This window comes from Eucyclogobius newberryi, unplaced genomic scaffold, assembly GCF_026437365.1.
Source record: "Eucyclogobius newberryi isolate DKJ021-1_F unplaced genomic scaffold, fEucNew1.0.hap1 SCAF_7, whole genome shotgun sequence".
NCBI lineage: Eukaryota > Metazoa > Chordata > Actinopteri > Gobiiformes > Gobiidae > Eucyclogobius > Eucyclogobius newberryi.
In genome coordinates, this window is record NW_027316389.1 from 20394278 (window position 1) to 20409527 (window position 15250).

The window sequence follows — 15250 nt, forward strand, 5'->3', positions numbered from 1 at the left end:
CTAATCCGTTTTATGATTTAAGTTAAAACTGGAGTTACTGACTTTTCTGTGCGTAAATTAGTGCGTTTTGTGTTTTTCCTCACAGAATATATTGTAAAAGCAGCACTTTGTGATTGAGTTCCTCGCACGTTGCATGTAAAAACAAAGGGTTTCATTTCTCATTAAGGCAGCGCTCTGATTGGCTAAGCTGGGGTGGTCCATCCCAGTTAAAGCTCTTCTAAAACTGTGCACACACTAATAATAATGATGCACTATTGGTTTGTGGGAACTAGGAGCTGTTCTAGTCTGAAATCATTTAAAAAAAAGGTCCACACCTCTGGAGACCGACACGTGGTAGACCTGGAAAAGTCACATATTTAGAAGGTCTATAGATGCTTAACTCCTACGATCTTGTTTGTGTCCTCCTGCCACACTTTTGTTACTTTTTTCTTTTCTATCGACAGGGTCACTGAACAAACACTCGAGTCATATTTTACCTGTGACGTGTCATTGCTCCGCAAAGCAGGTCTGGAGCTGAGGGTCTCAGGCTGCAATTTAAGCCTGGTCTGTCCGGCCTTGGGCATCTCTTCCTCCCGGGCCTCCCCCCTCTCACCCTGGGCCTCCTCCCTCTCACCCCGGGCCTCCCCCCTCTCACCCCCGGCCTCCACCCTCTCACCCCGGGCCTCCCCCCTCTCACCCCGGGCCTCCCCCCTCTCACCCCGGGCCTCCCCCCTCTCACCCCCGGCCTCCACCCTCTCACCCCGGGCCTCCTCCCTCTCACCCCGGGCCTCCCCCCTCTCACCCCCGGCCTCCACCCTCTCACGGGCCTCCACCCTCTCACCCCGGGCCTCCCCCCTCTCACCCCGGGCCTCCCCCCTCTCACCCCGGGCCTCCCCCCTCTCACCCCCGGCCTCCACCCTCTCACCCCGGGCCTCCACCCTCTCACCCCGGGCCTCCCCCCTCTCACCCCGGGCCTCCCCCCTCTCACCCCGGGCCTCCACCCTTTCACCCCGGGCCTCCCCCCTCTCACCCCGGGCTTCCCCCCTCTCACCCCGGGCCTCCACCCTCTCACCCCGGGCCTCCACCCTCTCACCCCGGGCCTCCACCCTCTCACGGGCCTCCACCCTCTCACCCCGGGCCTCCACCCTCTCACCCCGGGCCTCCCCCCTCTCACCCCGGGCCTCCCCCCTCTCACCCTGTCGCCCGGTTTGACTCTTCCTCTCCGGTGTTTGTTCATTTTTTGTTCTAGTCTCCCTGCTGTTCCCACTCTCATCCCGGGCTGCCTCACTCTCTCCTTGGCTCTTCTTGTCACTGATGCCCTCCCTCTCCTCCCGGGTCACGCTCCTCTCCCCCAGGACCACACTCCTCTCCTCTCGGGCCTCGTTCCTCTCCCCCTTGGCCACGGTCCTCTCCCCCCGGGCCTCGTTCTTCTCCTCCCGGGCCTCTCCTCGCTCCTCCCGGGCCTCTCCTCGCTCCTCCCGGGCCTCTCCTCGCTCCTCCCGGGCCTCTCCTCGCTCCTCCCGGTCGGTCTCGGTGACAGACGCGCCGCTGCCCATCTCTTGACCACTGTCCACGGGAAACAGACCCTGGAGCTCAGGGAACAGACGGAGAACAGCCGCAGAGCGACACCCGAGAGCCGGGCGTAACCTGACTCACACCTGCGTCACGTGACCTCACACCTCTAAAGTTTCCTCATTAGAGCATTAACACCTTGATCATTACAATGAGGCCGAGGGCAATTTTCTGTCCTACAGCTCAGTCCAGGCGGTTTGTGACTTTTGGAGGTCAATTTAATTCTGGGTGATTGACAGGACCATTGACAGAATGTGTCAGCCAATCAAAGCAAAGCAGACCAGACCTGTTTTTATTTACACAGAAGGTCCACCAGGGGGCGACATGAGCTTCAAAGTCAGAGTATTCTCTCTTATTCTATCTTAAACACAAATGAATGAGATAGATAAATACAGTTACACCTTAAAACAACATTTTTATTTCATTGAATGTTAAATACTAAATGATAAATAGAGACCGCCCGCGGAGGGTGAAGAAGAGATTTAAAAAATATATATTTCCTCCAGAGTTCAGAGGTTTAAATGTCACATGTGTTCTGCTCAGGCATTAGAAAGAGCAGGATTACAATTTAACTTTGTTTGTTCTAAAAATATTTCATACAAAAAAGTCCAAGCCGTCTCAACAAATCAGATTCAAGCAGTGTTTTTCTGGTGAATCACAGAAAATACTTTTTATACTTTTTTTTTCTTTCCTTTGGTTCATTAAGAAATTCATGATTTCTTAGTTGCGTTCGTGACTATTACAGAAGTTAATGTCTTGAAGAGGTCAAGACCTTTATCACTAACACTTTTGAGATGACCAAACCATATTTATCAAAGTCTTTTCTTCAAAGCCTGTTATTTAAACCACCGCAACCACTTTTAAATAATGAAAGTGAATAAAATACCTTACGTTTGCTCGAATAAAAGTTGACATTTGCAGTAGATTTTAATTTTACATTTTGTCTGTGTACAAAACATCTGAATACTTGGCGTTTGTGAATAAATATTTGTGCCTCCTTGAATGTGACCCAAATCCATTTTGAGTCTGCTCCCGAATAAATGAAAATAAATTATTCATTCATGGACGTTGCAGCGCTGCAATAATGCTGAGAAGGAAGAAGTAAAGTGGCATTGAAATAAGAACATTACATTATTATATACAATTATTAGTAGATTTCAAACAAATGTATGTAGAATGTGCAACTAGTGGTGTAAAAGTCCAATAAATACAGCCACAACTGAACCTGGGACGTCATTTAACAGTGAGAACTCATCACATCAGAGAGAAAGAAAGGGTTTCTTTAAAATGGCTTTAAACGGCGGGACGTAGGATCTGGCAACCCACACGAGGGGCTCATTCTGCTTTTCGTTTGAGAACTAAAGCATGATTAAGTAAACAACATACATTGGTTTTCTGTACAATTATGATTGCATTTGAAAAGCTTAATATCTTATCACGTGTTAATGAAACATAATCCTAAATTAAACATTTGACAAACGAGGATTAGTACTTAGTTTAACTGTAGTTTTGTGGCACAATAGCAATAGCATAAAACATGTGGTGACAGTGAATGTACTAAAAGTGTGACATTTCAGCCATTTAGAACACAATTTAACTGAACTTAATCCTGATCCCGATGGTGCAGAGGATGAATGAAACAATATCAAATCCTCCAGTCACTTTAGGTTCAGTTTCAGCTAAAGAAGTCTTTGGAGATGGCCTCGACAAAGTTTGGCGCGGACATGAGAATGCCGATGGTGCAGAGGATGGTGAAGAGTGAAAAAGCCACTAAGCAGAGCCGATCGATCACCGCCGCCGCGAACTTCCACTCGTTCCCCACCACCTCCTCCTCATCCTGGGTCCGGAACCGCCCGGCGATGTACCTCACCTCCTCCAGGATCTGCATGAGCTCCGCCTCCACCATGGACCCGCCCATGCCCATGCCCAAGCCTCGCCCGCCGCCCCTCAGGACGTCCTCCTCCGGCGACACCATCCGAGAGCAGAGCAGCTCCGGGTCCTGGCCGTCGACGCCGCGGAAACCGACGTACAGCAGGTTTCCGTTGGGCATCTGACGAGAGAGGACGAGACATTACCGTATTTTCCGGACTATAAATCGCACATTTTTTCATGGTTTTGGCCGTGGTGCGACTTATAATCCAGAGCGATTTATATGTGATATTATTCGTTATTTTCACATGCCAACCACAAGAGGGCGCTCTAGGCTCTAAGCGACGCAGAAGAAGAACCTGCACTTCCTCTACCACTGGAGTTTGTGGAGTTGTTTAGAAGTGACACAGAGGAAGAAGAATTCAATGGATTTAGTGATTTGGGGTAAAACTGATGCTTTGGTAAACTTGTTAGCATGTTCTTTATGCTATAGTTATCTGAATAACTGTTAATATGTTACGTTAACATACCAGACACTTACCACAGTTCTGTCTGTGCCTCATGTAGCTGAAGGTGTTACGTTAGCATACGTACACCTATTCACCATGTTCTCTAATCTGTTATTATTTTAAATTACATTTCAAGATTAAATGTCTGTTCTTGGTCTTGGATTTCATCAAATAAATTTCCCCCAAAAATGCGACTTATACTCCAGTGTGACTTATCTATGTTTTTTTCTTCTCTATAATCCATTTTTTGGCTGGTGCGACTTATACTCCAGCACGATTTAGAGTCTGGAAAATACGCTATATAAAACTTACAAAAACGAGACTGAACAATAATAACTTTGGGGAAGTAACAGTATTAATAACGTACAGCGGACTGTGCAGGTTTTACATCAGAGTCCGTGAGAGACACATGAGGGGAAAGAGAAGAGACGGTGATGAAGGAGGGAACGGCCAAAACCGACTGAAAACCTGTTCAAGTCCAGCTCCAAACCAGTGTCTGTGTTTGTGCCAAAGCAGCAGATCGACTCCACGTCTTTACATCCCACACCAACAAGACACGGCTAAAATACGGGTCTGTTTTCTCAGTGTTAAAACATCTTATCCTAGAGCAATTCAATGTTGTATTTTAATCAAGTATGGTAAAAACTGAAGTGCATACAGAAGATCACTTTAATAAAAATCATATACAGGTTCTAGGCTACTATACTATATCTGTGAATGTTTGATTTTGTATTTATTTTATTGGTTTACTGGTTTATTTGAATGGGACGGATTCAAAGAGAAACACTGACTAGCCTGATGCATGTATTCTAGTGCTTGGAGCTAATTCACAGCACTTAGAGTCCCTGGAAGGGCTTTTAACACACAAAAGAGCAGAAGAATGAACACATACAACATTAGACACAGGAAGACACGTTAGAAACAAATTAGACGCATGGGAAACATTGTCAAGTTTTGTTGATGTAATCCCTCATTCGTCCAGGAGTGTTCCATTGTAGAAAAAGGTTCAGTTGTATCATCTGGACTCAGTTTAGAAAAAAGCTAGACATGATCTTATTGACAATGACTCTTGGATGAGAGTTGAAAAGTCTTTTTTTCTAAAGTGAGTCCAGATGACTACAACTGAACCTTTTTCTACATTGTCAAGTTTTGTCACGGATTTGAACTGGACTGGGACCGTATTACACAGACGACTCCTCACTGAAAAGGCTGTTTGGGCGTTTTACAAAAAGCTCTTCACAGTTGCCACGTGAGGCTGCTCGAGTCACAGCCACTTTCCTGAGTCAAACCATTAACGCATTTCAAAACTTTTTAAGAATACTGGAATTAATAACATTTGAGAACGATAAAAAGTTGTGCTTCAAAAAGATATCGCAGCGTTGAAATCAAATTGTGTTTTGGTCCAATGCCTTTAGGGCCCGGTTCTAAAGACTTTGATTGGCGTGAGCGTAGTCTGACTAGTCCACACACACGTCTCTCCAGTGCACTTTCTCTGTGACTAACCGCTGGATGTCGCAGTGATGCTTGGCTGACGCTGAGCTCCAGACTGGACAGACTTCCTCGAGGGGGTTTGGAGTTGGGACACACCAGGCGCACTCTGCTCTCGCCGGGACGCCGCATCCTCAGGAACCAGGCGCACCAGTTCAACAGCACCACGCGCGTCTGAAAGGAGAGCAGACAAAGAGACACACGTTTAACCATTATTTAAAAGCAGAGCGGACAAAGAGACACACGTTTAACCATTATTTAAAAGCAGAGCGGACAAAGAGACACACGTTTAACCATTATTTAAAAGCAGAGCGGACAAAGAGACACACGTTTAACCATTATTTATAACCGGAAAGGTGGGACTAAAAAAGCACTCTACTACCCATTGTGCTCTACAAATAAACTTGATCAGCTGCTATAAATGGATTTAATTTCATTTCATTTAATTTCATTTTATTAATTTTTATAATTCTTTGTTAATTTTATTGATTTTATTTAATCTATTTTAATTGTTTTATTTATGTTATTTATTCTATTTATTCATTATTTTTTGTTCTAAACATTAATAATAGTTTGTTATAACATCAAAATGCTTGAATTTGTCCAATTTTACAGTACTACGTTTTGTTGTTTGGACCAAGCTGGAGGGCCGCCAAAAATTGGTCTAAGGATCGCATTTGGCCCGCGGGCCGTAGTTTGGGCATGCCTGATTTAAGCATTTACCACTTGTCGGATTAAAAGAGCTTATTTCAAGAGTTAAACAGCTCGCAAACTAAACAGTTTCAATCATCAAGAAAGAACACGTCTTTTAACAGCATCTCGTTCATTACTTTTCCTCCAGTTTAAAAACTTTGTACTAGGCCTTTTGCTGCATTATTGGGCGAACCCTTTGAAATGACCTCTCAGCGCTGCACAGCAGAGCGGCTCAGACTCGCTCAGACTCGCAGCGCGCTCAGTTTCTGTGCTGGAGGCGCTGCAGACAAACAAACAACAAGAAATGATAACAGAAGCGTGGCAGTGCCGGGGCCCCGCACACTGGAGACGGACCCTCATTAAACATTTACTTCAAACTCACTCCGAGGTACACAGAGGCGACTTATTAAAATAGTCTGTACTGTAGACTTTTGGAAAATAGTGTTTTTGACATCTTTCAAACTCTTTTTGAGACTATTTATGCAATTCACATTTTTGTTCCAGCTCTTGATGTCCATATTTCATAGGGAATAATGCAGAGATAGAACAGCGGTCGAGGTGAAAAACAGGGTTATTATTGTGTCATTGTTGCAGCTCATGTGTTTATCGATACTGTTCGCGTACAAACAGTAATATTGTTATTGTGTCAGGTTCTGTTTATGGAATGATGATGGAGTTTGCATGTTCCTCCTCGTGTCTGGGTGGATTTCCTCCAGGTGCTCCGGTTTCCCCCCCGATCAACCCAAAACATGCACCATAGTTAAGATCCTCCAGCTTCAGTGCTCCTGACCAAGCCAAGATTGAGACGTATTTCCCCACAGACGCAACAAAGACGTTATTGTCGTCTTTTTCTGCATTTCTTTCACTTCTTTGCGTCTTCTCGACAGTGTTTTCCCGTCACTTTATGCTTTACAGTGGGCTTGGAGGACGTTGGTTGAATTATGCACTGGAAATGTAGCATTTCCGCCCTTGACACGCATCGGTAAACACGAAACTGCTAAGTTGCTAACATGGCGACTCCTTAAATGTTCGGCATTTCATTGCGAGATTGGACTAGCATTCCAAGTTTGTCTCCGATCTTAACCAAATTAACTGTCGCTAATGTCGAAAATGCAAAAAAATCAGTTGGCTAAGCTCATCCCCTGGAACCCCCTCGAAGCTTTAGGTCCTCCCTGCTAACGTACGCTGACTTTGTTTTACTAGAAATCTATGGGCTCGATACACAAGTTGCCGTCGCTGGAAATACAGTGTTTATCTGCTTTTTGCGCTTTAGTTTTCTCTTCAGTTTGCGTTCTCTCTTATCTAATCGCCATAAAACACTCCAGGAGCCAAAGCGAGCCAGAAGCCAGACCTCTCACTTAAACTGGGAATAGAGCCTGAGACCCTCTTTGGCGTTCTCCTCTTCTCCTTAAGGTCCTAGAGCAGTTTCCCAGCTTTCCACCTCCAATATTCCACCACCGTCTGAAATAACCCAGAGTTCACATTAAACGCCCGGAACCGTGCGCAGCCTCTGTTTTAATTAAGTCCTGACCTGTTTTCTCACATCCTCATCAAATTGAATCGGCGCCACTATAATAGCCCCGCACATAAATGTCCCCGCGACCATGCATCGGAATGCGGGAGAGTCGGTGGCACGGCACCCTATGGGATCTGAGAGGGGAGGAATTCGATTAAGGTGGACTTTGGCTTGAAGGTCAGGGCTTTGTCAGCTTCTCTGCGAAATAAAGCAAAAATACGGAATGATATTTACCTTTTAGCTCGGGTGAGAAGAGGGCGTTGAGGGAATTCAGAGTTTTGCTGTTATTACCCTATTTTCTGGACTATAAGTAGCATTGTTTTGGCCGGTGCGACTTATATGTAATATTATTTGTTATTTTTACACTGGCTACCGCATTTCACATGACAACCACAAGAGGGCGCTCTAGGCTCTAAGTGACGCAGAAGAAGAATCTGCACTTCCTCTACCTCTGGAGTTTGTGGAGTTGTTTAGAAGTGACACAGAGGAAGAAGAATTCAATGGATTTAGTGATTTTGGGTAATACTGATGCTTTGGTAAACTTGTTAGCAGGTTCTTTATGCTAGTTATGATAGTTATCAGAGTCGGACTGACCCACTGTGGCATGAGTCCTCCATCCGGGTCGTGGTGGTGATACTGCAGAACCAGCACCGTGGCGATGACTGACAGGCCGACGATCACCATCGTGGTCGCAAAGTACTGGGCTGAAGTAGAGCGGGCAGAATTCAAACACACAGGTATAAAACACGGGTTTGGCTCATACTGTATGTTAAAAAAAAACACACACACACAAAACAACTGTTATTAGACAAATCCTCCATGTTTGAGAAAACTGTCCAAAACATGCACAAAGAGTCAAAAAGTACACTATACTTTATACTACATATAGAGTAAACAAAAGAGCTGTAAAGAGACACGTCAAAATACTGTTGAATGAAAGCTAAATGTAGTATTTGGCATCTTGAGATGGCAACAAACAATGACAAGGTTTTGATATTTATAATGTATACTTACTGTACTCCTGACTTAAATTGCAGCAGTAACAGTAGTACTAGTAGTAGTATTAGTAGTAAGAGTACACAGTCGTACCTATGAGAGGCACAGAGTCAGACGTGGCCGGCATGATCTCAGCGACGAGCAGCATGAAGACGGTGAGCGAGAGAAGCACGGTGATCCCTGAGGACGCCAGGAAGCGGTACAAGGGCAACGTTAATCTGTGTAAAGCTATTGAGGTTATACACTCATGTTGAACGTAAAGCTATTGAGGTTATACACTCATACTGAACGTAAAGCTATTGAGGTTATACACTCATGCTGAACGCAAAGCTATTGAGGTTATACACTCATACTGAACGTAAAGCTATTGAGGTTATACAATCATACTGAACGTAAAGCTATTGAGGTTATACACTCATGCTGAACGCAAAGCTATTGAGGTTATACACTCATACTGAACGTAAAGCTATTGAGGTTATACACTCATACTGAACGTAAAGCTATTGAGGTTATACACTCATGGTGAATGTAAGCTATTGAGGTTATACACTCACACTGAATGTAAAGCTATTGAGGTTATACACTCATGGTGAATGTAAAGCTATTGAGGTTATACACTCACACTGAACGTAAAGCTATTGAGGTTATATACTCACGCTGAACGTAAAGCTATTGAGGTTATACACTCACACTGAACATAAAGCTATTGAGGTTATACACTCACACTGAACGTAAAGCTATTGAGGTTATACACTCATGGTGAATGTAAAGCTATTGAGGTTATACACTCATACTGAACGTAAAGCTATTGAGGTTATACACTCATACTGAACGTAAAGCTATTGAGGTTATACACTCATACTGAACGTAAAGCTATTGAGGTTATACACTCATACTGAACGTAAAGCTATTGAGGTTATACACTCATACTGAATGTAAAGCTATTGAGGTTATACACTCATACTGAACGTAAAGCTATTGAGGTTATACACTCATACTGAACGTAAAGCTATTGAGGTTATACACTCACACTGAACGTAAAGCTATTGAGGTTATACACTCATGCTGAACGTAAAGCTATTGAGGTTATACACTCATACTGAACGTAAAGCTATTGAAGTCATACACTCACACTTGTACTGAAAAAGTAAAAAGTACAACAAAACCTATTATATCCGCAAATCTTTTAAAAGGGAAAGGTTCATTTGTGAAGTTTCTTTTAAAAATACCAAATATCCGATCAAAACAACCTGACAAATAGTTAATTTTATTATTTTTTCTTCACTAAATCCTAATTATTTGACTTGTTTTCTGACATTTCAGCTTCTCCTCTGGTATCAGCTTAAAGAGGAAAGCGTTTCAGTGGAGACTTTGTCCACCGAAGTCTCAGCGAGTCCATTCCGCTTGTCTGTTTAACATAAAGGTCAAGAGTCAAGGGTCAAAGTTTGATTGGTGCCCCGCCCTCCTCTTAAATCTGCCTCTGGGTCGATATCAGAAACAACAGGCGACAATAACCTGATGAAGACAACGCTCGTAAAACCAGGACACGTCGTTTAAAGTGCAATGTGTCTGCAAAACGAGACCGCGAGACTAAAGGAAGCGAGATTTCAAGACAAATCCACTTTGAATCAGTCTTTTCTCCCACAATGTGCTCGATAAACTCTAATCTTGTGCAAATGTCCTTGTATATGCGATAAGGGAAAGGCTAATAACGATTAATTTAGAGTGTAAATATGCCAGATTATAGCAAAGACGCTCATTTCCATCTGTCGCTCTGTAGATAAAGACACATTTTACACCTAGAATGAACTTTGACGTAAAATGTGTTTGTTTCTCTCTTTTTTGCCGTAGATAAAACGACACGTAAATAGTTGTTTTTGGTTTCTTTTTGTAAAACATTTCACTGCACATTTTACACAACAACAAACCAGTTATAGCAATTATCTCTATCTAACTCTCTCTAAAAACAGGGCAAACGGCAGAAGTGCGACTCCGCCGACACTTTAATGGTGGATCCATAGTCGATCCATGAGGGGGCGGGGCATACTTTAGCGCTCTCGTCCTGAGCATGATGTGGGATGTGAGACCACGCCTACAATCGTTGCACATAAAGCACGCCGTGTTTAAAAAATAATAACGTAGCGCTCGACTAGCGCGTTTCGTGACAAAGGCAAAAAAGGTGCTTCACAGACAAAAACAGAAGGAAATAATAAAAAGGAAGTGCCGTTTTCAGGGAGTTTTGGAGCGTTAAGACAAACTACCTCAAAATAAACCCAAAAAAATCAGATTTTTATGCAAAATGTAAGGATTTAAACATCCATAAATACAAAGAAATCCTTAAAAATGACAAAAAACAAACAAAAAAACACATCTGAATTCATTATATTATATTATATCATTCATTGTTTGTATCTACCTGCGTTGCAACAATGAAATTTCCCCATGTGTGGACAATAAAGGATTATCTTATCTTATCTTATTAAAACTACAAATTTCACGTAAACATACATTTGAAAATGCATTAAATTAATCCATTAAATAGTGGAAAGCTTTTAAGGATGGGTTCATGTTGATTTGCGTGATCATTTGTGGTCAAACTAATATTTAATACATCTTATCTGGTCCACAGCTGAAGAACACAAGCGATGTTATGAAACGTATTCAAATAATCCGGTTTCCACCACGTTTTCATCCGTTTGCTCGCACTAAATCTCACTCCGTTCCCGCGCTTCTGTCGTTACATCTCGGTTGACATTTCGGAGCTGCTTTTGTGAGCAGTTCAAAGCCTCGCGGCGACTCTCACTTTTACAGGCGCTTTGCGGACGCCGAATCCGCCGGAAGCACCGGGGGAAAACAGTCAAAGAAACCACCACCCCCTCGCTGCGTTTCCAGCCAAAATCAATAAATCCAAAAGGTCTGGCAGGTTTGAAACGGGCAAAGCAAAGACACAGGACGATGGGTTTTGAGAGGCATTTGTAGATTCAATCCGTAACAAAAGTCATCTAGTCATATTGGTAATTCACTCCATTTTAAATGCTTGAATTGCTTCCAAACACACTTAAAAGCCCGAACGCAAAACTTCAATTATTGATTTGTCGTGATTTGAACGTGTCTAATCTCTATAAAACAACACAATCAGCCATTTCCTGCAAATATTGATGTATTCCTTGGTTATTTTAAATTTTTTTGCATAATGCTGGAACAGTTTTATTTTGCAATTTTTGCGCATAAAGCATCAATCCAAAATGCCAATATTTTTTTGTTGCTTTTTGTTGTGGTTGTATTTTGGCAGCAGTACCGTATTTTCCGAACTATAAGGCGCAATTAAACGCCATTAATTTTCTCACAAAAAAATGACAGTGCGCCTTATATATGGAGTAATTAATATCTTTTGTTTCGCTTAATGCGCCTTATAGTCCGGTGCGAATTATATATGAAAAATAATTGAAAATAGACCATTCAATGACAGTGCGCCTTATATATAGATTAATTAAAGTCTCGTAGCAACTTCCCAAAAGATTACGAAGAAAAGTGCATACTGCATTTATTAAGTTAAACTGACTTATCTGACTGTTTTGTTTAGCTTAGTGCGCTTTAAAGTGCAGAAAATACGGTACATTATTAGCCGTGTAACCGCTTTACGTGGCCACATCGGCGCAGATCGGACCATGGTACCGGGAAAGTGTGCTCTCCTTACCCAGTGAGATCTTCTCCCCGGAGTCGGCGGGCAGCAGGAAGACGAGCAGCGCCAGCGTGGAGATGAGCACGCACGGGATGAGCAGGTTCAGGCCGTAATACAGCGTCCTCCTCCTCATCACCACGGTGAACGTCACGTCCGGGTACGGCTCTTTGCAGCAGTCGTAGAAGCGCTCGTTCCTCCGCCCCGGGACCTCTGTGTCGGAGAGAGCACGCAAGGTTACGTTTGAGGGTGCACGGGTGGAGGGTCTGCCACCCGCTGGTCTCCATGGAGATGTTTATAACGCACCCAAAGAGCGTTACGTTGTGTATTATAGATCACTCTGTGCTCAGTGGTGGTAAGGCTGTTAAAGCTTGTTGTTAGGCACGTTACAGGTCGCATCTGTGGAGTGGCGACCCTCTGTTAGCATTTGTATTTTTCAACGTATTTTTGTGCAATAGAATCACCTCTAATTGATTTAATGCAATAAAGATGTGTTTCATGCATATTGTGTAGAGCTTAAGCATTGAATAATCAGTGGATGATCTATGTCTCTCGGCTGGCCTGGGAACGCCTCGGGATCCCCCCGGAGGAGTTAGAGGAAGTGTCTGGGGAGAAGGAAGTCTGGGAGTCCCTGCTCAGACTGCTGCCCCCGCGACCCGGCCCCGGATAAAGCGGCAGAAGATGGATGGATGGATGGATGGATGATCTCTTGATTTTAAGGATTCAAATTGTTTTTTTTTATTGTTGTTTATTTGCCTCTGGTCTTTCACTGTGTTGTTTTTTTATGAAATCATGAGAACTAACTTGGTATTTTTTCACATGTAAATACCTAGTTTACAGACACTTTTAGGTCGTTTTTTTAAAGAAATCATGAGTGCTTAGTATTTTTTACATGTAAACACAAAGTTTACAAATACTTTGTCATTTTTTTATGAAATCATGTGAGCTTAGTATTTCTTTTTACATGTAAATACCAAATTTACAAATACTGTCTGTCTTTTTTTATGAAATCATGAGAGCTTGATATTTTTACATGTAAATACAAAGTTTAAAAATACTTTTTTTTTTTTTTTTTTTTTATGAAATCATGTGAGCTTGTGGTCTTGTGAGTGCAGTTTGGTCTGATCACAGGGAGATCAGTTTGAGAGCTTTGCCAGAACCACACCTCGCCTCTTTTCATCATTAATCGATTCACAACTTGTTTCTAGTCGTCAAAAACGTCTTTAGCCGACCACAGCCCTCAAACTGTGAAACGTTTCAGTCAAACCTTTAGTGTGCCAGACACTCGACCAGAAAAGTGACATAGTGACACCTTTAATCCATTCATATTGCAGCTTTGTCGGAGCTGAATGATGAAAGTAACAACAACAGCAACTGTTTTTACTGTAAATACTCTCAGTTTCCTTCATAATGCCTCAGCGGTGTTCTCTTGTTGTCTGTTAGTTTTATTGTTAAACGTCTGATTGGGTGTTTTACTGCCTGATGAAACTTTACTAACGTGCTCGCCGCTCTGGCATAATTAGTATGTTGAACCACTCATTCGCAAAGGCACATTCATTCTTCACACACCGCTCCACCGCGGTTTGTCCCAGCAGGGCCGCCGTATGTGGCTGTGCAGAAAAAGGTCAGCGTTTTCAAATATAATGCGTTCGAACTTGATCTTTATTCTGCGGAATGTCTCATGAATGCAGCTCGAAACATTGTGAACAGATAACAAAGGTTAGAGGAAGTGAGTCAATAAATAATGTATGAAACTGTAAAGTGACCTATTGTTGTTTATTTATCCAATGAAAAAATGATAGTTTTACTTTTATTCGATATTAAGGCCTTAGTTATTTTATTACTTGGTTTACGGATCCGCCGCACTTAGATGATTGATTTCTGCAATATAAATAAAATCAATTATTGTCATTTTTTTTATATAAAGTACCACCGTCGACGCAAAATAGCGTTAAATGAAATATAAAAACGGTATTTAGTATTTCGCCCGCCTGTTCAATATATTTCATTTAAAAATCCGTAAACCAAGTAATAAAATAACTGCGGCCTAAGTACAATGGCAACTGTAAACTACAAAAAACGTAATTACATAAAATCAAAAATGCCCTCTCCTTTCATCGTCTTTTAGAAGTGTTTTGCGTACTTATAAAGACTTGCCACGTTTGATTGACAATTTATTTGAGCATGTACCGTATGTAGGTTTGAAAAATAAGCAGGATATTTGTTTATTTACCTCTATAGGTCTTTCAATGTGTTGCTATGTTTTTATTTTTTTTTTAGATTTGTTGTTTCCATTTATGTTATATCTATATACTAGCTCTTTCAGACTTGGTCAATACAATACATTCCAAACTATGAGACAACGAGGCCACTGAACAGATAACAGAGGTGAAACTTAAATCTGTGAGACGGAGAAGAGTCACGTCCCACTAAACCTGAAGAGGAGCCACATCTAAAGCTTCCACGGCCGAGGTCTGTAAACGCCGTGAACTGATTCTCCTCTCACAGTAATGAGATGGTGCGGGAGAATTATCCGCTTGAGTAATGTAAACGGTAGATGGATTACCGTAAGTCGCACTAGTCAAAAAATGCATAATGAGAAGAAAAAACATATAGAAGTTGCACTGGAGTAGCACGGCGGAGCAGTTGTTTTTTCAAAATGAAAACGACTCTGTATTTCTCACTTTGAAGACCGGAGGAAATCCTGGTTCAAAGCGCTTCCAGGTAAACATTGGGCGGTACGATTGAGGAAAAAACAAGGCAAAAGAGGAAACAGGGAGCTGGGCAGAAATAGACAGGTCAGCAAAGGGTTTTAAGTCGGATTTTTCTCGGTTACGTTGATGTACTGAAAACTGCAGCGTGAGAACTCCACGAGAGCGACATTAAACCGACACTAAACCAGGAGAACACGGGACGACACCGGAACTAAACCTGGTCTGGCCTCGGATT

The 15250-nt window shown here is 42.6% G+C and overlaps 1 protein-coding gene across 2 annotated transcripts in view; it reads right to left on the reverse strand.

The window, feature by feature from the left end:
• Positions 1–3225: 3225 nt before the first annotated feature.
• The window catches only part of LOC140349321 (neuronal acetylcholine receptor subunit alpha-7), a 57484-nt gene continuing 45459 nt past the window's right edge, over positions 3226–15250 (reverse strand). For both annotated transcript variants that reach the window (XM_072435605.1, XM_072435606.1), the window contains 5 exons: positions 12320–12514; positions 8716–8802; positions 8221–8330; positions 5433–5591; positions 3226–3601 (listed from right to left, as the gene is read on the reverse strand). In XM_072435605.1, coding sequence (XP_072291706.1) covers positions 3227–3601; positions 5433–5591; positions 8221–8330; positions 8716–8802; positions 12320–12514 — 926 coding nt within the window. In that variant the 3' untranslated portion in view covers position 3226. The remainder of the gene's footprint in view (positions 3602–5432; positions 5592–8220; positions 8331–8715; positions 8803–12319; positions 12515–15250) is intronic.